This window comes from Liolophura sinensis, chromosome 6 (genome assembly GCF_032854445.1).
Source record: "Liolophura sinensis isolate JHLJ2023 chromosome 6, CUHK_Ljap_v2, whole genome shotgun sequence".
Classification (NCBI taxonomy): Eukaryota; Metazoa; Mollusca; class Polyplacophora; order Chitonida; family Chitonidae; genus Liolophura; species Liolophura sinensis.
Window position 1 is genome coordinate 66,821,404 of NC_088300.1, and position 23,770 is coordinate 66,845,173.

The following is a 23,770-nucleotide window of genomic DNA, read 5'->3' on the forward strand; positions in this document are numbered from 1 at the left end:
GGTTTTCTTAAAATTAGAACTTTTGTAGGACCTATGAGAGATACAAGTTCTTGGGAGTTCCCTATGGTGGCGCTTGCATATTTACAAGAAGTTGGGGTTAGGACCCTGGCGGTACACGGCCTTTGTGCGTGAGTGTTGGGCGAATGGAGCTTTCTAACCCCAACTCCAGTATATGCGAGAGCGCCCCCACATGGAACTCACAAGAATTTGTATCTGTCATAGGCCCTGTTAATTTACTTCTTGATCTCTGGACAAAATATTCTTATCATATTGTGAAATAGTAAGACACACAGCATAAACTAGTTAAAGAAATGAAATTACTTTTGTAATGACCAGGAATACAAATATTCATGCTTTGAATTTGGCATTTTTAATTTGAGTAGAAGTTCAAGTATATGTGTGGAGATCCATGTACATGTACGTGACATTGTGGTTGTATTGGTATGCATTGTTGAAAAATGCCTTACTCCAGTACCTAATTAAGTATATAATATGGCAGATCGTTCTAGCCAGGGTACAGCCTATTCTCGTTAGGATTTGTTCTATATTATAATAACTAACTCATTAACATGCCATGCAGTCCAGCATTGCTCTGATATAGAGTCCCATGTTATGATGAAAAATAATTAAATATGGCTACTATATGTCGGATTGTTAAGTTTGAATCCCTCTTTTTGTGTTAAATAGACTTTTGTCTCAGCATAAATTGGTAGAACATTTCACCTTACCTCGAAATGTGTCGATTACTGCCTTGTTCTGTTAATCTTGACAGTCTCAATCTCATCTTTATTTTCAGTTTCGTTTATGAACCCTGCCTTTTTTTCACATGGCTCTTAGTTATCTGTGCAGAGATTGTAGAGGTTTGATGTTAACTGCATAATATAGTTCTACATATCTGTACATAACAAACATTCAGATTGCCATGTAAATAGACTTGTGTGGTAGATGAAGACTATGTTGGCCATTATCTGCACACATGTTAGTTCAGATGATATGTTCATGGTTTTAACAATTAGTCTGTGTACAATGTTAATATACTTTTGATATATTTTTAATATAGGGCTTCAGGTTAAGGAATAAGCCCAACTGAGATTTCAGGAGTCTTGCTAGTTCGCACGGATATCGGTGAGAAAGGTGGTGGGGAGGGGGCCCTTGCAGACTAAGGTAGATAAAAGATGTTATTTTGTGGTAGTTGCTAGATTGAATACATTTAGCACTTAGCATAAAATCATGTCGCTGATATCTGCCTGGACTTGCGAGACTTCTGAAACGTGGATTGGGCTTATACAGAAGTCTCCAATTGACATAAATATGATGTGTAATCCTTTCAGTTTGCACAAGCTGGCTGGAGTCATGTCTAACTTCTACCTAGTATCCCATATGGAGTGTGCTTATCACCTGATGTGTAGCCCACATGTTGCTGTGGGTTGCCCTGGCAATAACGCCATGCAGATAGTTAGGAAGAGGAGTGAACAGATAGAGTGTGAGCTCGCCAAGTGCTACTGGTGTTGCTTAAACCAGTGCTTTCATCAGGGATTATTTGCTGTTACACATAGTGCTTCATCAAATGAACTAAGGATACTGTTTCTCTTAGCATTTGTTTGACTAACCCTTTGAGGAGTTAGTACCAGAATAATCACATGCTAATTTATATATTCATCTCAAAAGTTCCTCAACCGATTAAGATGACATCACAATAATACCGTGCTATGTGCAGATCATTTTAAGATACATGTATGCCTGAGACTAAGAGACTTCAGATCTTCTCTGATTGTTCTGAGTTAGTAGCTAAGCAAGTGATAAAGAACCAGAAAGTGATAAGTGAAGCAATTGCATTTTTGCTTCCCATAAATTTGTTTGCACCTCAAAGTATGTGTAAGACTTCCAAGTTCAGGTTGCAGAACTCAAATTTGGTGCAAAAGATTTTCTTGTTGGTTGTGACAGAATTTTGTAGTCTGTGGAACATGTTCTGTTGTATGCATAGTTTTGTTTGAAGTTCTACAATTTTTCATATATTTTTCATTTGTTTTTGTGTCACCTTTTATTGCTAAAATTACATGTATTTAATATCTGTTACTTTCTCTTGGGGCATGTAATTCTTTGCAGGTCCACTGGGTATTGGAGATTTGTATTATAAAGCAACTTGTCAAGCTAGTCTGGTATTGGTGTGTGAGTGTGAATGGGAATAAAAAGCTTTTATAGCCATGCCATTCTGCATGCTGAATCTGGGTAGGCACTCGGTATGCATTGAAACTGTGTACTTGCCAGCCCATAAAATGTTCTAGTGACCTGCCCCTTCACCAGTTGTCTGCTCAGGCTGTAGGTTTTAAGGTAGTTCAGAGCTTTGCAGAAACCTCTACATACAATATCCTTAAATTGATTTTTAGGAAGGAAATGAGGCTACAAAAGTACATGAGTATGCAGCATTTACATGTTGTCCTGCTTATCAGTCTGTTTTGAGTTGCTCGCATAATATGAAAGCATTAATTCTTGGAAAAGTGCATGTACATGGACCGGATTCCCTGTATACATGTAGCTCCTGATCTTTCCATGTGACCTGGAGTACCCATCCTCACAAAGGTCTCTTACCACTGCATGTCTGCAAACAATGTTTTTCTTAGTCTTTCGAACATCCTATTATTTCCATACATGCCCGACTTGTTTATCTACACGTAGGTCTTTGGGTGACTATGTAATTTAGAGCAATGTTTACAGTTTGTTGTACATGTATTTGGAACTACTGTTCAGTTGTTCATGTTCATGGGTTAACAATTTTATTTCATTTGTAAGGTGACCTGGGATTTACATTCATGTAACTTATTATAACACTTCATTTGAAGCAGTATCATGAGTCCGTGTAAAGCTGTGCTGTAATGGCAAGTTTACAATGTTCCAAGTTACGCCATTGCGCAAGTCAATACATGTTAAATACAAGTAAGTATGTAAGTACATTTACATATACATGTATTTTATAGTATCATTTACTGTACTATTGCTCGATCTGGTTTGATCACATATAAAATATTGAAGTATACAGCTAGTGTGGGGTTTGTGTAATGTGTTATGGTTTTGATTGTAAACCTGGTTTGGAATGCAACGCTAGTATAGGTATATAACTTAAGATAGCAGTGTGCAATGACGACTTACAATTTAGGCATTGACTAAAATTTCTTTTATAAATATTTTAATTTATAAATACCAACAGTAAAGCAAACAAAAAGCCAACATACCCTAATTCTTCAACCTTTACAACATCTGCAACCAATAGTTTGAAACATTCTGAGAGAATGAGTTGTAGAGAAATAATTAGTACAGCTTTACGCAGCTGGCATCTTTAATGATGCAAACAAATTATTTGTAACATCATTTTCAAAATATTTGAATGTCTTAATTCCAGTGAAAAAAAGTGCTGTAGTGGTTAAAAAGGTTAAACATTTACAATTATTTGAAATGTATGAGGAGAAGCACACTTTGCGCAGTTTGCATAAAAACATTTATGTCTAACAATCTAAATTTGAAGCATATTATATAAATGTGCTTGCAAAGTAACCAGCTGGCTTCTTCATAGGCACTAGGTTACAATAACATAGAGGATCTTTTCCACACATGCACATGTAGCCTGTGTGTACAACTGTTCTCTGTCTCTCACAATGGGCAGCTGTTCTGCTTGGCCAGAGTCTGGTCAAGATGTCAGACTTGGTACCCTTGGGTCAAATGTACACCTTCTGGGCAGTATGGTGAAACTGGATAGGGCTGACATTTGGTGTAATGGGAATTAGCTCCCTCCTCTCTGCTGGAGATGATTGGTTCTGCCCTCTGTAAAATGAGAAATTCTCTTTTGTAGTGGGTATAATATTATACTGTTTTTAGACTGAAATGGTGGTTATGCTATTACATGTGTGGTGATTTTGGGAGAAGAAATTGAAATTTAAAAACGATCAAGATACTCAACCTGACATTCACTGGGGTAGAAGTCAGATTTGATATTCCATTGAATATCACAGTACATGACATCAAAATAATAGAAGATTACAAATTGTACTTAAGTGTGCTGGTTCAAATTGCATATACATGTATATAAATGTACAGTATGTAAACACATGTACATGTTTGGGTAGTGAATAAGAGGATCACTGATTATGTGTACATGCATTTAGAAAAATATTCCATCAAATTTGGTATAGTTTAACTTTCTTGAACATTGATTTATAGTGCTAATGGGAATGCCTCGGAATCTTTTCTTTGTTGCCTGTGGAGAAATTCCAGATGTTGAGTTGTCCAGACACTCAAGAGGGTTTGTCTCTGGTGCTCTTTGCCCTCTGGTCTTTCCTTATAAAACGTATGAGATTGCCATATAGTTGTGTATACTGACCTTTAAATGTTTACATTTTGGTTAATGCATGTCCTTTCCAATAAAACATCAAACAATTCTCTGTGAACATGGTTCTATACACTGTGTAGCAGAAACTTAACGGAGATTCACAGGCATTGTCAATGTACATATATATGTAGTACCAACAGTTCATACACACGTTATGTGGAACAGAACCCTACACTTCATGGCATCTTATCTTGCTGGTTGTCCTACATGTTATGTATAATTGTAGTCCTTGTGGACTTTGTTACAAAATAATTTTACGTTATTCATATTATCTATTTTGTCAGATTAGTGGGACAACTTTTTTTGCCATAGAAAAGGGGAATAATTATACAGAGTGTACGTGTAACTACTGGGTACATTACCATCTCATGTTTTTCCTCTTTTAACAGTGGTAAATGCAGTGGCCCTCTGTATTAAATCCATGTTTACTTAATGTTTACTTACAGCACAAGTGGGTGAAACATGATGTAAAAATGTGACGCTGTGTTAAACAAATCCAAATCATGTTTGAATTAAATACCCTTGCCTGCATGGTAGTTTTGCATGTACACTGGTGTTAAGCCATAGAAATGTTGCCCTGTGTAATAGGTAAAGCTGGAATAAACAGCTTTTCATTAGGGTGGGAAAAACCTTATCTATTTGAACACCTGGAGCACTTGGTTATGAAGACTGGTGCTATCATGTTGGTATCATGTTGGTGATAATGAATCACCCCTTGTCAGACTCCTCTCACAGCTAACGTTGACCTACTTAGAAGTCATTGACTTGCCTGGCCACACCTGACCTACCTGATCTCAGGTACACAACCATGGCCAGCCCAGTTAATCAGAATATGCCATTGTGTATATTTTTTAATCAAGGTCAAAATGTTTGATAGTTCAAGCCAATCAGTGTGATGACCTCTACAAACATTGAAGTCGTCCAACGTGATTGAAAGGTGTGAAATGTGGTAGATTTAGAAACATTATAAATAACCTGGAAGTCGATAAAGTACAACAATCATTTATGGGTCTGAAATTTGCATTTTTTACACATTATTATGTGTATTAATATGCATTTTTGTATTATGCAAATACTTACATGACAGTCATCATTTTCTGTTTTAGCTCTTAAAAATGAGCGAGTGACTAAACATTTTGAGCCCTGATAGTGTAAATATGTATATTTTTGGGGTGAAAATAGGAGTGCTTTGTAAACAATTTTGTTATAATCTTAATAATCACAGATGTGCTTACAGTCAGGAGTAAATGTTTAAAGCATATTTTCTAGTTACATAACACTAAGTCTATGGTAATAAACAATGTTTTAGCACATCTATATGTTTGATAATGATCCTATTCCGTGCGTATATGCAATTTACAGTATCTTGCTTCTCTGTCAGTTGGCCTTCAGCACCACAAATTATTGAGCTTAGCTTTTACCTTGGGATCAATATATACACATGTATACATACACACATAGGTCCAAGTTGACATCACTGAATTAGCTCCAGTGTACACCCCCTGCTAACTGGACATCCTGTCACTGCATTGCAGAGCTATTGTTTTCTCTACTGGTCTTCCATGCCCAGCTGTGAACCAAGGATTACCTAGAAACAGATGTGTGCATGCATGAAGCTTGTTTCTTATACATACACATATACTGTGGTACCTGTAGTTCTGACGTGTACATCAAGTACTGAATTAGCTGACACAGAGTGATATACTGTTGGATTGTTAAACTTAGAATTTCAAGGTACTGTTACTAAAGTACGAGTGAATTAAATCATGTTTGCTCATTGCATTTATGCGTTCTATGTGCGTTATCAGATGATCTTATTTGGTACTAGTTTGTGATGAGTGTATTTATATGTTTGCATCTGCCTCACTTGAAAAACTATATGTGCCACCATTGATGGCTAAGATTTATGAGGCAGAAGGGGTCATGTAATTAATAGTTAGTGTAAAAACTGTTCTTTGATGAATTCATGGTTGTATGACAGGATAATGACTTTTGTAACAGGTTAGAACGTGGTGTGTTTAAGATGAATAAAGGTTTTAACTAATCAAAGTTAAAAGATATTTTGACCAGCTATTGTTTTATACTCAGTATAGTACATGTACGTATATTCCAATTTTTTTACTGGATTTGTGGATCAGAATGCTTATTGTATTCTCTGTAAAGTTGTAAACTTGAAAAATGCTAAATTTCAGCAGGTGGAATACAATGTACACATGTACACACTGTATTTCACCTTAAGTTGAGTGTTTTGCTTGATTCTAATTGTTTCACTCATCTTATAGGGCTACTGAAGATTTTTTTTTTTTTTTTGTGAAGTTTGACTAATTTTTTAAATTCAAACATTGGCATCAAAAGTCATTATTATAAGTCTTTTACTTGTGCGTGTTTCTAAAAGTACATTTTAACACACCAAAGTTAAGGTAAAAAAACAGTATGCTCATACATTTTCTCTAGACCGGATGAAGGTATTAGAAGATTTTCATGATTATGGTTCTTGTCTTTTCATCGCAGTTGGTTTGCTTGCTCATTGTAATCCATTGACAATTGTCACACAGTGTATAATGTACTGACATTGTGAAGTTACGTACAGATGTACAAGTATGAACAACATTATGTCATTATCCATGATCAGCAAGCCACTTCTTCCAGTTAAAGTGAAGTTGTTGTTTACATGTATTAGGGTGCAGGGACATGTAAAAAGCGCACTATTTAGAAATTTGGGAATAACCCCATCAGCCCCTTCGTGTTCATTCAGGTATTTGTTAAATGTTAATTTAAAACTCACATTTTGTGCTTGTAAATGTGAGATTAAAGTGAAAATGAAAGAGACTTTATGCTATGAAATTATTGTGGAATATTACTATTGTTTCAGGGATCGCTGTGGATCCCACAGTAACCAGTCATGACGGAGATAGAACAGTTCCACCAGGGAGTCCGGTGGGAGACCGGCCAGGAGGCAGATGATTTTGATGGGGGAAATAGCTCAGCCCGCTTGTTTGAAAGGTCGAGGATCAAGGCACTTGCAGGTAGGACTTTCGAAAAATCAGTTGCTTCATTGTTATACCCACATCACAAATATGTGACGAGGTTTTCTGTCCCTGTGTTGTATCCACATGTGTGGTGTTTTTAATCTGGCTGGTGTGATCAGAAAAATTACGAACTTTAGGCAGCATGCAAGATCAAAGTTTGAACCCATTTTATCAAATACAAGAAATATTCTAGCGACGCCAATACCAGTTTTTTTTTTTTATTTGGTTGAAGCACTTCTAAGGCATAACACAACAGGCTGTAAGGTGGCCCACATAATCATATGGTTACAGTTGCAGTTTACTTTTTGGGACAAAATGCTTTAATGCAGAGTTAAGTAACTTAGGCAAAGGTTGCAAGTGTTTTGAATCTGTGGTCATGATTAATTGTTAATAGGTGGTATGTTGGGGACGAAGGGCAAAAACGCCACGCTTAAGTAATACGGTAATTATCCTGTAAAACTCTAAAGCTGATCAAACCACTGATATTTAGTGAACCCTGAACAGAAGTTGACTTTTTTGTGGAGTGATATGGGCTGTGTGTACAAATTTGCTGTGTTAAACAGAGAGCAGTGACTATAATGGTAGCCAGATGTTGGGGCACAGAATTTGTCACTTAGTAAGGCTGATGAAGGCTGTGATCCTCAGTGTGCTGTAGTTACCCTAATCACACCACTAAGGCTTAACCACAACCATGTTTGATGACTCAATCAAGCTGGTTATCATGGCACCAGAGCCTGCAAGTGCAAGCCATTGTATGAAAAAAAACAAAACAAGGCACACCCTTTAGTAGTAATGACTCATGGCTGCAGAAATATAATGTACCAATGTACATTTATTTACTGTTACTAATCGACTTGCTGAGCACTTCACAGCTGAAAAATAAAACAAACCAAAGAAAACTGTTGCAAGAGTTATACTTTGTTGCAGGTAAATTATAAGCTTAGAATGCTTACAATTATTTGTGGAGATAAATTTTTGTCTGAATGAGGGCAAAAATGTGAGCAGTCTGTGTCATATGTTAGAACAGGATGGCCTGGATGCTGTAAAATACTGAGGCTGGCCCTCTGGAATTCCCCAAGGGTCAGGGTCATAGGCCACAAACAGAGCATAACCTTTAATTGTGTTTTAACTAGAGGCCAGGGCAAGTTCAACCCTAAACTAGCTATTGTAGTTGGGTGACATATATGTGCACTGGTATTCTGGCCAACATGCATCGAAAGGAATATTCTTTGTGAAGCATTTGGTTCTTGTCAAAGTACTCAGAACCTTTTCAAACTGAAAGAATCAGATTTTTAGGCCAAGGGTTTCTTGGCATGTACCTGGGTCTAACCCCTCTGCTTCTGATAAAAGAAATTGGTTTTGTGGTTACTGTTTGTTTTGCCAGGCATGTTTTGACTTCCAAAACTGGTAATTTGAAGCTGTACCCTTGTATTGTGTGGCTGGTTGATTTTCGCTTGGTCTGAGGAGCATGAAATGGGGAAGGAAATGTATTAGTCCTGTTAGTCTAGGGTAAGCTGGCTGTGGAATGTTAGTTGTGGGCTTCTCTCAACAGTGATACCTGCCTTGGGATGGACAGGGAGGCTGTTGTTGCCATGGAGACAGTGATTGGCCTAAGCTGACTGGTCTGGAGCAGGGTGTGTGAGGTTCCACTGCTGGTAGATGGGTGTGGATAGTAAGGTTCGGCTCACCATGCACTGCAGTCAGTCACCATTCGCTGCCTGCTTTGCATTCTTTCTGTCTGCAACCATGGCTAAACTGGGGGATATATTAATGTGCTTGCACTATGTTTACACATTTTAGTTGCACCACATGTGCACTGGTGGTGTTACAAACAGCTTAGTTGTATTGATTCTTGTGCATTTACTCTAGCTACATTGTACATAGTTTGTTTGAAGCATACCCCTCCTGTGGCTGTGTGTATGCCTTGGGGTAGGAAGACCTTTCCCTCTCAAATCCAAGACCTAGATAAACATGTTCAATACAATCTATTAAGATACTGTATCTGTCCTAAAATTTTGTCCATGAATAAGTTACTCAAACCGTAATTAAGACGTACAATGGTTGAAACACAATCCTTGCCCACTCTTATGCTGGTTGGAAAAAAATCACACATCATTCTTATGATATATGTTTAACTGTTACTGTGTTTGATTAATACAGTACTTGTGCACTTGTCGTTGTAGTACTGCACACACATTTCTTCTCTAAATACATGTGCATGACATCTGGATTTCTTCATAAATTAGATATTAGCAAAATGGGTAAGAAATAATATACTAATTAGTTTAACACAAAATTAGAAGTGGTTCGAAGAGCTCCCTTACATGCAATATATATGCTTGCCTTTTCTACTGCATGTGTAATGTAAGTGCATTATGTAGCATAAATGTAAGTTTCTATAAATATCATTTCCTCTCCCGTCCTGTCCCGAGTTGTTATAATCCTTGGAAGTACTTTTATTTAATAACATTAAAATCATTTTAATTGCATTTCAATGAAGTTCTCCTGGCTTCGATTGTAAAATATCTGAAAACAAAGGCAGTAAGTTCGAAACTGCTAACATCCTTTAAAAACCTGTTCTTTCTTTGATTTTAACCCTTATATGCATGTGGTTCTTTCACAAATCATAGTAGTATTTAACTTTACATGCACCTTAATGTGAAACTGCTGAACTGCATCTGAAATTGTCATGAATACATACATGCTTGCGGAAGAACTGTGTTCGTGAGGTATGTTCAGTGAGATGATTGTGTCCCATCTGTCCCATGTGTATGAGCCCTTCCTCTTGTGTACACCTAAGGTACATGTGTGCTCTGGAAGTGGGTTGTAATGTACAGGTGTGTCGAGCAGGGCCATGTTTACTGTCAAGTTCTTGGAGTAGCGCTCATTAACCTCCTTTTGAAGGTGCCATGCTTTCATTTCTGTTTGCCAGCACTCTGGCGTAATGCCTGTATTTTTGTTAACATTGTAATGATACACACATTGCACACTTTATGAAACTATAAATGTGCCAAAGTATAATTGACAGGAGGAACTTAGTGCTTTGGCAAGATGTGAACCTAAATCTTGAGTTGGCCTCTGGAGTTGTTTCCCTTGTTTTGCACGTACATGTAAAGCACAATAGGCTGACAAAAATCCAGGTCAAAAAATTACCAAAAATATAGAATTACTCACATAGCCTGTATAATATGAATTGTTGTGTATAGGTAACGTTTAAATTTGAGCATCCATGTACATATTACATAGAATAGCTCTGGGTCCCAGCAACCTGCAGATGGTCATAGCTTTCCTCCTGGCTGCACTGAGAAATTTGCACGAGCGCAACGTAAAACAAATGTCAAATAAATAAGCTCTGGGAGCCCTAAATGATACACACTTGTATTGTAAAATGTGTGTAAATAAACCTTTTCAAATAAGGAAATGTTCATGTCACATCAGTCTTAAAAACTCCTTACATGCTCCAGTATCATCTGCTGGCCATGTACACGCTTGCTTATCATATATAGGCCTGCATCAGAAATCCTGAATCAATTATGGTGTATCAAATTGAGACACATCGAGGCATTATTAAAGATATTTTTGTCTTCTAATTGAGGTCTACAGAAAAAAGATTGCAAAGGCTATTAATATCTGAAAATATGTGAGCATTGAAACAGTGAAAGTCACTGCTGCATGTACATGTAGAATTAGAAATAATGAACATGCCAATTAATAACTTCAAAAATTCCTGACTCTGCCCTTACCTGTTTGCTGATCAGTGTCAGTGCAGATTTAATGCCCCAATTTTCCCTTTACGGAGGCAAGGGTGGTGTCCATGTGTCAAGGGAACATCCTGTTGTACATTGTATGCTTTGTTACATGGCAGTTATACTAAACACTGCCTAAACCTAGAGTAGAATAGAGAAAGTAGATCCTGTTGTAGGCTAACTTTCATAGCAATCTCAGTGCAGATCTGTTGCTGACACCAAGGCAAATTACTCTTCTGATGACTCCAGATAGTCATTTCCTGTGTTTTAAGGCTGATGTTAGCTGGGACCACCGCAGCTACACTATACATGTACATGTGGTATATAATGTATGGAGTATTGAAAGGTTAGGCTGCATCAATTGAAGTACGATTTCCACACAGGACAGTCTATTATTTGTGACAGGGGCCATAGCTAGACTTGTCCTTGCTGTCCTTTCTTTTATAAGAAGCAGAAACAGCGGTTTAAACAAACCTTGGCCTGTCTTTGCATCACAGTGTTTGTTGTCCATGTTGACATAACATTTCGTTGTTTTCCCTCTTTTCTCAACAACTGTCACCTCATACTGTGAAGTGCAGTTACAGAGTTTCAGGAAGCATTGCTCTGAACCAGGCTGCCTGTGTTGGAATATATGTATGCATAGCTGTTGAGAGCTCAGCAATTAAAATCAGAAATTGTCTAGTAATAGGGATTTATGGTAATGTGTGTTGTAAATGTCTAGGCACCCTGATAGACTACAGTTTCATCACACTGACTGTTGTGTAAGCTACATATATATATATACCCAGAGAGGATGTTGTGTGGCTGACACTGTCAACCTGTCTGCCCCACCACAACAAGTGGGTTCACAACCAGAGAAGCCGGAGCTGGCTGCCACTTACACAGACTCCAACAAACTTTCCCAGTGTAGTTTTTCTGAGTACAGGATGGCTGCTGTCTAACCAGCTCGGGGACTGTCTGCACCGCTGCCACCTAAGTGTATTGATTTTTGCAATCTCACATATTACAAGCCAGGTGTAGAGTTTGGACATGACCACTTTGCGCCAAGTGCAAGTGTCTGTGTCACCTGTATTAACGGAAAGTTTCAAATTTGAATAGAGACTATTGCAGTGTATGCATAAGTTTTGAGGCACAGCATCATATATATATATATATATATATGTAAAAATAGTGTGCCTTGGCATAATGGAAACAAATGGAGTACCTTCAGATTATTCGGGAGTGGATGTGCAGGAGAGACATATACTTGGAAAGATTAAGGCTTTATCCGGTAAGACATTCAATCAATGATTTGTGGTATTATTTCAACAGGATATGGGTTACCTATATTTCAGGACAAAAACATGTTCATATAACTGGATTTTCTGCAGCGGTGAGAGGAAGAAAAATGTGAAGCTAAACCTTGCCTCTTTATCCTGTCACCAGCCAAACTTTTAATTCATTACTGAATTACATGTGTATAATGAAGACCTTGGTTTACTTGATGTGTTTTGACATCGCTGAACATGTTACTTTTGACTGAGTAGTCAGCTGTCACAACTGGCATTCTTATTATCAAGAACGGGTACACATCAGTTTATTGAAGATAGTTGGAGGTTATAAAGTTTACAAGCCAGTTAATCTTATATTGTTCAAATCTAACAAGTCACAACTTGTGCATGTGCAGATAACTACAACTAAAAGCATTTTCATATGATAAAAGGAGCATTGTTTAATTTAATAACATTTTTTATATGATGCAGTAATGTAGGACATGTATGTTGTAAGTTCAAATTTCAAATGATCCTGTAAGATACATCAGGAATTAGTAATGTATTAGTCATGCTGATGACAGTTGGTCTTTTGTCTGCGTGGCTTTTATTATGATCCAATTTGCGAGCGCAAAGACCTGCAGGCCAATGGCTGAAACTTGATAACAGAAAAAGACGCCATTGTTACAGTAATTGACCAATTTGGGAGTATCTGGGGGGGGGGGGGGGGGGATTTAGTAGGCTAGTGAAGTGAAATTCTAGCTGTGTATTAATGTAGATTGGAATAGTTAAATGTATTCATGTTTTGTTGTCATTTGCCCATTTTTGGATACTTGTATTTCAAGATCTGACATGTTCAGTTTTCTCTCTTTATTTTGACTGAAGTTAACTCTTGCATTGTTAGTATGATTCATGTAAGTTAACATTACAGTTGTGACATACATGTACTGTCACCCTGACTGCCCCTATAGAATTTACTACTAATCAAGAATAGTCCTGTTTTCAATTCTTGTTGCCAGGAAACAAGAGGCTTCTTTCCTTGCATTTTTACTTTTGCTCCTGATATGTGTACTAAGCCAACCAATGAAATTTATCTGTTCTGATTTATTTCTTATAGAATAATTATAGATGCTATAATGGGACATCATGAACATTACTCTTTACAGGTTTTACAACACCCACTGGTTTCTCTGTATAAACTTGCACATATGCATACGAATATAAACTGCACTGTCTAGATTACTGCATTAAATTTGCATACTGCCACAGCAGCCCAAATCTTCATGTGTGTTATAAATTTTAGTCATCTCCTGAATCCCTTTGTCATCCTTTTCTGAGTAACAGTCGCAAAACAATTAAAAACATAAACAAGGTGAATGGTTAGGAATTAAGAAATGCGTTAGTGGGTCAAAGCAGGAGAAGGTGGCTTTTTTAACCTAACAGTAATAAAAATAGTGTTAATCAAAGTATGTTATCAAAGATATTGTGCCTACAAACTAAGCAGTTACTTGTTTAGTCTGATAACTCTTAGATTCTGGCAGCTTATGTTTGCATATTTTCATAATTTATAACCTTTCAGTCCCTGATTGGGGGGGGGGGGGCTTCCGTGGCTCAGTTGGTTAGCGCAGCGTAATGATCCAAGAGCCACTCACCAATGTGGTCCCTATGAGTTCAAGTCCAGCTCATGCTGGCTTCCTCTCCGGCGATATGTGGGAAGTTCTGCCAGCAACCTGTGGATGGCCGTGGGTTTCCCCTGGGCTCTGCGTGGTTTCCACCCACCATGATGCTGGTCACCGTTGTATAAGTGAAATATTCTTGAGTACGGCGTAAAACATCAATCAAGTAAATAAATTCAGCCCCTGATGCATTTCAGTAAAGTCATATGTTCTAAGTACGCTGTCTGGCCAACACAAAGAATCATTCATTAACGTGTATGTGTACATTGTGTATTTCTATGTGTTTCAGATGAGCGTGAGGCTGTGCAGAAGAAAACTTTCCTAAAATGGGTGAACTCTCACCTGGCCCGTGTAGGCTCACGGATCTCAGACCTGTACATGGATCTGCGTGATGGCAAGAACCTCATCAAACTGCTCGAGGTCTTGTCTGGAGAAAGACTGGTAAGTTCAAGTCAGAATGGAGTCAGATGCATCTTAAGGAGAACATAACTAAACCTCATTCTGGGGTTGAAATGTTTAGTTGCTCTGTTGTTTTTGATGCCCAACATGACTCTTTGTGATATGTAAAGAAAAAACATCACATTTTCCTAGGGCTAAACCAGAAGTTTTTTAGCATTTTGCTCTACATATTTAGCACATATTTCGAGCCTTGTAGTGATGTAATGGCAGTGGGAGTGGTGGGTGATCAATTTGAATGTTTGGACTGGAAATTAACACAGGTTTGGATAATGAGATCATGTGTGATTAAACATACATGCATAGAACATGAAAGACCTAGCTTTTCTTTCGAGATAATGAAGTGGACTTATATTAAGGCTAGTTGCTACGGCTTGTATTACAAAGCTGTTCATTGAACAGGAATAATTGATATCTCGTTTCTGGAAAGGGAAATCTGCCATCGTCTTTTCATACCCCAGGACAGATGAGATTGTAAATGATAATGTCCCTGTGATGAACGACATTGCATTGGGATTCCTCTGAAATAAATGGTCCGTTGCATCCACTGTGGCTTATAGACTGCTGGAGCTGTGTATGGAGCCTGGTACTGATGCTGATTATAGCTTTATTGATTGGGTAGTAGAACTGTGAGGGAATGAGGCCACACTGAGGGTCGTCAGGCTAGCTCAGTTCTCCATCCCAACACACTGTACTCAGGCTGACCTACAGCTGTTCCAGTGTACATACATGTACTGGCACTTCAGTGATGTCACTATGTTTTTTTTAGATGGATGATTTATTTTTCTGTCTGCCCAACCTGCTTGTATCATGGGTTCACTCATGACCTTTTGACAGAACATTTCTGCATCATAGTAAGCACTGGTGTTATGATAAATGGTGGAATCGAAGTAAATGTCATCACATCCAGGTCAACTGAATGTAACACCCTATACAGTTACATGGAGTGTCTGATGCATGCCAATGTCAAAATTGGATCTTCAATGTTTCAAAATAGTAGAAACCTCAAACTAAATCTTAAAAGTGCACTATTCAAGTTTAACATATTATTGATTAAATGGGTCAGTTTGTTTGATGATTAGTTGTGAAAATAACCATAAAATATTCCGCTTAAGTTGAGAGTTGACTCAAATCTGTTTAGCTACATGTAAATGGGGAATAGATGTGTACCAAACACAGAAAAACATTCAAATACCACATCTGGTTATTGTGAAAATATTTGTGGAATAGTAGACCACTGTCCTGTGGAATTCCACCCTTAGGCATCATAAAGCTCTCTTGAAGTAATTGGCACAAATATTTCTCTTGTAAACAACGGTGGTAGTGTAGTAAAAATCTGCAGCCCCATCGTGATATTTCTGGCCCGAGTGTTGTTTCATAAAGGTTCTGCCTTGCTTTGGGTGACCGCAATCATGTTTGCCACCTTATAATAGCAGAGCAGTGAATTAGATATCGACTTAAGTGTTAAGTGTAACACTTGAGCATTGTAATGTATATGTACATGTAAAATTGTATCCTAACCAGAAAAAAATGTTAATGTAGTAATGTAAGGCTGGTTAATGAAGTTCTGAGAAAAACTTCCTTTGTAGGAGACATTCTGTTGAAATTACTTCTGAGAGATACAGTGGTGCTCTTGTGACAAAAGCTGGAACAGTTAACATTAAGCTGGTCAGAAATGGGCAGTAATATTGGCAGATCATTTAGCACTTTTCAAGACATGCCCTAGTTCTTCAACCTTTTCAACCAACTTTGGAAACATTCTGAGAGAACTATGGGGTGTAGAGAAATAATTTGCACAGTTTTACGAAGTTTGCGTCTTTAGTGACACAAACAAACACGTCATTTTTGGTATCATTTTCAGAATAATTGTATCCATGAATTTCACTGAAATAAGTGCTTTAGAGGTCAAAAAATGTTGAAGATTTACTGTAAACACCTCAGTAACCCAAGCTGTGTAAATTGTGAAAAAATCCTTAACTACATGTTTATGTGACTAACACGTAACATAGTTATACATGTAATACCTTTGTTATGTGCATGTTTGTAATATTGTATTCTGTGTTTACATGTATTAGGTTTAATATTGAAATGTTATCTTTTGTACAAGAGCTATTCAGTTTTATGGTTAATGACTTAAAAGTTCGCTCATGATTAAGCTGTGTTGATCTTAGAAAAGTGCTTGAGGGTTGCTTGAATGGTGGGATGATATTATATTTGGAAAATATACGTTCATTGTCAAAAATAATGTTTTGTGACATTTATTTTGCCTCTCAATGTGCATTTTTCTTCAGGAAAAATTTTAGGTCATTTACCATATCTCCTTTTTTTGATTCATCAAACGTGACTGTATTTGTTATAATTGTTGAAGAAAAAGTCACGTGCACAAGCATTTTGTGCCCTTGAAAAATAATGCACTTGACGTAAATACTCATTCATATGAATTACAGCCCAAACCAACAAGAGGCAAGATGAGGATCCATTGTTTGGAGAATGTAGACAAAGCCCTGACTTTCCTGCACGAACAGAGAGTGCATCTGGAGAACATGGGAGCCCACGACATTGTGGACGGCAGCCCCCGCTTAACCCTTGGTCTCATTTGGACCATCATTCTTAGATTCCAGGTAGGTGTTTATTCACACATTACATGTAAATCAAATTTTATGGTCTGTTACAAGATGGAATTTCAGAAGCTTTACAAAGTGATCAGTAGATCTTTTCAGGTGATTTAGTTACAGGAACATATAGATCTTATCATTCAATGATTATGATTATAATTCATCTCGTAACTTGAAATTAATAGGTATTTATGCACATATGCTTTTTATTAGATTCAGTCACCAACTTTAATATTGATTCTTTGAAGTCTGTGTTCTAGATATCGAAACTGTCTGCTGGATTCTCACCGTGTAACCGTTTTTCAGATTCAAGACATTACCATAGAGGAGACCGACAACTCTGAGACCAAGTCCGCTAAAGATGCCCTGTTGCTGTGGTGCCAGATGAAGACTGCAGGCTACCCCAATGTTAATGTCAGGAATTTCACTACTAGCTGGAGAGATGGCCTGGCATTCAATGCTATTATACATAAACACAGGTCAGTCACAGATCCACAAGTTAAGTATTATGCATTTTCCCTGAGATAATTGATGTTCAAACATGCAGCATGATGGTGATTTTAAGTTGTGTGGTGTATCTGGTTAAAATTAGCCAATAGCACACCTTAGTGTGACAAACTTGTTAAATTTCACATTTTATACTGTTCCTTTAAATTTAAGCTGACAGTTATGGATATTTTGCATAGGTTAATTTCTTGAGCATACATCATAAATGTGTCCTGTAAGTCACCTTTTGTCTTTTTGCAGATCTGATCTTATCCAGTATGAAAAACTACAGAAATCTAATGCCATACACAATTTGAACAATGCTTTCACTGTTGCGGAGGAAAAGCTGGGCCTCACCAGACTCTTAGATGCCGAAGGTAATATGTGGGAAAATATTTCACCAGTAATCCTAGAGCAGCTTTGGGTACAGCCATTCACCAGTGTTAATATGGTTGCAGGCTGATTTACATGATAAATATTGTCAGTACTGTGAGACTTTCATATAATATTATATATTAGCGAGCATACTGTGGTACTTAGCCATTATAAACCAGCTGAGCTGCTTATTCACTATAATTCTAGTTGTTAAAATGGCTCGCTATGAATTTCATATGTCTTGGTGTCTAGTCACATGTATTTTAAAGAAATAGAACAAGAATTGGTTACTTGTGGTTTGAATAAATATGTATTGTTATTACTGATCTTGTCTGTTTGCAGATGTTAATGTGGAATTTCCAGATGAGAAATCCATCATCACATATGTTGTCACTTACTACCACTACTTCTCCAAGATGAAGGCTGAGAGTGTACAGGGAAAGAGAATTGGAAAGGTAACCTTTTCCATGGCTAAAACATCTATGTAGGACTGTGTCTAAGTGTTCATGTTATGTAATCCTTCATCAGCACTTGACATAATGATCTTCTCTTTATGTACTATGCTTTGTACCTAATGTTACCTTTTTTTTCTTTGAGATTAAATATAATAATTTATATAACAAAGATGCTGCACTAGGGTTCATGTGTTTTTAGCTTTTGTTTAACATATGATTCCTTGTGTGTTTGATTAGGTGATTGACAATGCCCGCGACACAGAGAGCATGGTCAATGACTATGAGAGCCTCACCTCCAGTCTCCTTGAGTGGATTGAACAGACCATTGTCATCCTAAATGATCGCCAATTTGCCAACTCACTCTCCGGAGTACAACAACAACTAGCTGCTTTCAATACCTATAGAACTGTAGAAAAGCCACCCAAGTGAGTACATCATATTTTTCATGTAAATTTCATGTTGCTAAGATTTTAGGCATAAATTTTGATGTTATAACATGGTCAGTAAAAGGTAGCTGATACGTCCTGATACCAGGTGGCTGGCTAAACACTGTGTTGTATTTTCTGGTCACTCATGGTTTCTTACAACAGCTATGGAGTAATACCAAAAATGTATGCTCAAGATGCTCAAGTATGATTCATTGGTAGTAAAAGATTTAATCATAAATTAATTAAATCCAGCTCTTTGTAGCCTAACAGAAGGCTCATCAGCTGACCAGAGAGGTGTGATTGTTTGCTTTCGGCATTGAAACCAATCAGTAAAAATAAAAAGAATTAAAATCTGTAAAACTGCCTTCATTGCCACTTACAGGTTTGATGAGAAAGGAAACCTGGAAGTTCTCCTGTTCACCCTGCAAAGTAAGATGAGAGCCAACAACCAGAGGCCATACCTGCCCAAAGAGGGTAAACTCATCTCTGACATCAACAAGGCCTGGGATCGCCTGGAGAAATCTGAACACGAGAGAGAGTTAGCCCTCAGAGAGGAGCTCATCAGGTTAGAACACTGCAGAAACTACTCGACCCAGCTATGCAGAGTGTTTTGAGATTTAAATCTGGTATTAAAAACATCTGGACAAAAGCTCCATTTGTTTTGTGTTAGAGTATTAGACACTTAGTATGAGTTTCAAGCAGACTTCACTCAAATATATTTCTTAACAAACTGGCCCCATGAAAAAGGACTTTGTTGTCGAGCAACTTAGTTATGATGCTCTGTTTTGAGCATGTATAGAAGAACAAAGCTTTCATTCCTTGTTCTTATGTAAGTTTATTTCATGAAACCTGTCTCAGGACTTCTAGTTGTTATTGTCACTAGTCCTAAGTGCCAAAATGGGAGACCTATCAAGAGATACACCGATTAAAATGAGTGAAAGGATTTTAAAATATGTTTTGAAGTGGTCACATGCATGCAAGTGATAAACACAAAGGACAGGTGAAAGTAGCATGGACCTCTTCTGATTTACCTTTCAGATTCTTGAAATTGAAAACTTGCCACATATTTGAATTGTGCACAGAAAAACTTGCTCATGATTACAAGTTCCTGAATTTGAAACCCATAACTTGTGTTTTCTAGACAAGAAAAACTGGAGCAGTTGGCTGCAAGATTTGACCGCAAAGCCGGCATGAGAGAGACATGGCTGAGCGAAAACCAACGTCTGGTGTCCCAGGACAACTTTGGTATCGATCTAGCAGCTGTGGAAGCTGCCACGAAGAAACACGAGGCCATCGAGACGGACATCAATGCTTATGAGGAGAGAGTGCAGGCTGTGGTGTCCGTGGCTACAGAGTTAGAACAGGAAGACTACCATGATATAGACAGAATCAATGCCAGGTAAGCGGGACAACATATTACCCGTTTCTCATATATTAATGTCTTTTTCTGCCTTTTGTTGTCTGACGTCACAATGCACATGTGAGTGGACATACATTTGTATGTAACTTAAACCAGAATATATTCAACCCATGTAACCTTGAGACGTTAGTCATAACTAATGACTTAAATTAGTAAAATTAAAATTCTAAGTTTTTTCCGCTTGCATTAACATTTGTTCAGAGCAAATAGCTGTTGTGACACAGACGTCTGGTGGGTAGTGTGTATGTTATCTTAACCATTTTGAAAAATTTATGGGTCTGCTAGGAGTCTGCGTTTGGTCATGGGTTTCTGGGCTTCCTCCCACCATAATGCTGGTTGCCATTGTATAAATGAAATATTCTCGAATAAACACAAATGAAATAGACAAATAATGTTTGTTTGTCTCGAGACAAGCATCATTTGTAGCATTAAGCTGGAATATCTCTCTTCTTATCTCTTGCCATGTGATTCCTTAATATGATAATGTTACCCATGCTGTACTGATGCAGAACAATGCTTAAGTTAGTAAAAATTTAAGGTACTTTATAGTGCCACATGTAAACTGGTACTAGGCAGTATTTCATTGGTTTTGTTTTTCACTTCTCAGGAAGGACAATGTTCTTAGGCTGTGGAACTACTTGTTGGAGTTGTTGAGAGCTCGTCGTATGAGGCTGGAGTTGTCCTTGAACTTACAGAAGATCTTCCAGGAAATGCTCTACATTCTTGACTGGATGGAAGAGATCAAGGTGAGGCTGTTAACCAGTTTTCACTACCTAGAATTCTTTTCCATAGTTTCAACGTCAGGATTTTTATTTTCAACTTTAGTGAAAAAATAAAAAATTAAGTGATCATATGGTTATAGAAAAGTGTATGAAAAGGCATGTTGGGTATCTTGAACTTGTAATTGTACCGTTGCATGTGTGAAACGCATGGTTTGTGGTTGATAAACGTGCAAGTAAGATTGTAAATCTGTGGTATACAATATTGGTCTCTTTCCTCAGGCACGGTTGCTTTCAGAAGATTATGGAAAGCACTTGATGGGAGTAGAGGACCTGCTACAAAAACACAACCTGCTGGAGGCTGACATCAATGTGGTAGGGGAGCGAGTGAAGACGGTCAACACCCAGGCCCAGAAGTTTGTGGATGGCGACGTTTCGGAGGTTGGAGGTGAGATTCATTACTGTCTGTACTTCCTTGGATAAACAGTATTCACCATAACCGTTGTCAACAAAAACAAGCTTGAATACAGGTTTTTATCTTATTCTTTAGAAAGACTCCACTAAAATTAGAGCTACAGGTGGACATAACATTTTTTTTTTTTTTTTTTTTTTTTTTTTTTTTTGTACGCTTTAAGACCAAGTAACTGTTGAATGATTCTTTAGAAAGACTCCACTAAAATTAGAGCTACAGGTGGACATAACATTTTTTTTTTTTTTTTTTTTGTACGCTTTAAGACCAAGTAACTGTTGAATGATCTTTAAAGAGCTGAATGGGATTATTACAAATATCCAAGATTCTCATGGCCTATTTCCTTTAAATAATACTTGGTGTTTTCATGTCATTTGGTTAATTCTTCAAAGAAATTAAAGATTTGGGGGGGGCGGGGAGTCCAGGATCCAACAGTGGTAATTGTTGGCTTCTGGGCTGAAGTAATTTACACTTTCGCAGAAGTGAGATGATCTTTAATACAATACAAACATCTAATCAGATAAGTACGGAGATAACTAAACAATGTTCGTATTGTGTGTTGTTTGCAGGTTACCGCCCTTGTGACCCGCAAATCATCCAGGAGAGGATGAACACACTGGATGCTGCCTATGAGGAACTGAGGAACCTGGCAGCAGACAGAAGAGCTCGCCTGGAGGAGTCACGCAAACTCTGGCAGTTCTTCTGGGACATGTCTGACGAAGAAGGGTGGATTCGCGAGAAAGAACAGCTCATGTCCTCTCCTGATCTGGGCCACGACTTAACCAGTGTACATCTCCTCCTCAACAAACACAAGGTATGTACATGCAGTACCTGGGCTATTGTTCAGGGGGGTTTAGATCATGTTAAAGAGGAAATTTACAGAATTGACTGATTACGTCTGTAACCTTTTACCATGTACATGGGTTTGGGGTCAGACCATTGCCTCTCTTGCAATGCATGAGTAGTACTTTACCAGTTTGCTCACAAAACGTCACCGAAATGGCAAGAATGAACTATGTACTACACAGCATAGGCCCTCAGTAGTTTGGGTGAAAACTTTGGCAAAGTTCTTTCGCTACTTTACACATCGTTGATTTTGAATATATGTGAAGGAAATCACAAAGTATGAAGATCTGTTTATTTAGGTTGTTTCGCCAATGGAACAAAGATTCTGTGCTAATGTTTTTACATGTCTGTCAATCAATCAATAAGTAGTTGTTACTTTATGGGTGTTTACAGGCAATGGAGGATGAGATGACAGCTAGACACACCCACCTGCAAACAGTCATTCAAGTGGGCACGGATCTCATTGAGGCGGGCCATTTCGGAAAGGAAAAAATACAGGAACGCATTGATGAGATCAACCAGCAGTGGGAAAGTCTCATAGATCTAGCTGCCTATCGCCGCAAGAGGCTGAACGAAGCTGTAGACTACTACCAGGTGAGTTGTTGGTATTTCTTTAATGTACATAACTAGTTAGCTGTGCCTCATGCTGGTTTCCTTTCCATTCATAGGTGAGAATGTGTGCCAGTAGCCCACAGATGGTCTTGGGTTCTGCGAGGCTCTGCCCGGTTTCTGCCCACCATAACGCTGGTCTTTGTCATATAAGTGAAATTTTCTAGAGTATTTCGTAAACACCAATAAATCTAAGAAAGCTGTGCAGTGAAAAAAAAAATAAAATAAAATAAATAAACTTGAATCTCCAGTCTGTGGAATGACAACTGTGTTTCCTGTTTGCTCTTAAGTATAAATTGAAGATTTCTGTGATATCTCTGAAAATCTGATTTCATTCAGCCTGACATACAGTTAGATGACGTGAGTCAAAACAAAACAAAAAAAAATGAAACATTGCCAGTATATATGCTATTTTTGTTATACCTTAAACATGCTTATTTGTTATAGTGTATTGATTTTTGATATCTTGTTTTGCCCTTTCAGTTCTTTGCTGATGCGGATGATGTGGACACATGGATGTTGGATACCCTTCGTCTTGTGTCCAGTGAAGACGTGGGCAAAGACGAGGCCAGTGTTCAGTCTCTTATCAAAAAGCACAAGGTAAGTGTTGTGATGACGTAATTTGGATAATCTGACCAGAATTATAAATCCATCAATTACATGGTTGGAAATTTTAGATGACTGGTGTTTTGGTATATCTGAAAGAGTCCATGTGTTTCGTCTAATTTGTCTAAGGTAAAGATGTTTACCAGGTATCTGGTAGAAGGCAGTGTTTTTTTTTTCAAGCCACTCTGGTTTTTCTCTTTTCTT

General features: G+C 37.8%; 1 protein-coding gene and 1 long non-coding RNA gene across 2 annotated transcripts in view; one reads left to right on the plus strand and one right to left on the minus strand.

Moving 5' to 3' along the window:
• The window catches only part of LOC135466556 (spectrin beta chain-like), a 48,862-nt gene that overhangs the window by 1,002 nt on the left and 24,090 nt on the right, over positions 1–23,770 (plus strand). Inside the window, 14 exon segments of the mRNA XM_064744106.1 lie at positions 7,254–7,407; positions 14,372–14,523; positions 16,986–17,159; positions 17,460–17,632; positions 17,901–18,016; positions 18,357–18,469; positions 18,707–18,894; positions 19,280–19,462; positions 20,039–20,296; positions 20,925–21,063; positions 21,319–21,484; positions 22,075–22,319; positions 22,745–22,945; positions 23,444–23,560. Of these exon segments, the coding sequence (XP_064600176.1) occupies positions 7,284–7,407; positions 14,372–14,523; positions 16,986–17,159; positions 17,460–17,632; positions 17,901–18,016; positions 18,357–18,469; positions 18,707–18,894; positions 19,280–19,462; positions 20,039–20,296; positions 20,925–21,063; positions 21,319–21,484; positions 22,075–22,319; positions 22,745–22,945; positions 23,444–23,560 (2,349 nt within the window). The 5' untranslated portion in view covers positions 7,254–7,283.
• LOC135466559 (uncharacterized) lies at positions 3,199–11,426 on the minus strand. Its single transcript, XR_010444135.1, has 3 exons — positions 11,154–11,426; positions 5,835–5,969; positions 3,199–3,816 (listed from the first exon to the last, which is right to left on the minus strand). It is a non-coding gene; the product is annotated as an uncharacterized LOC135466559 (long non-coding RNA).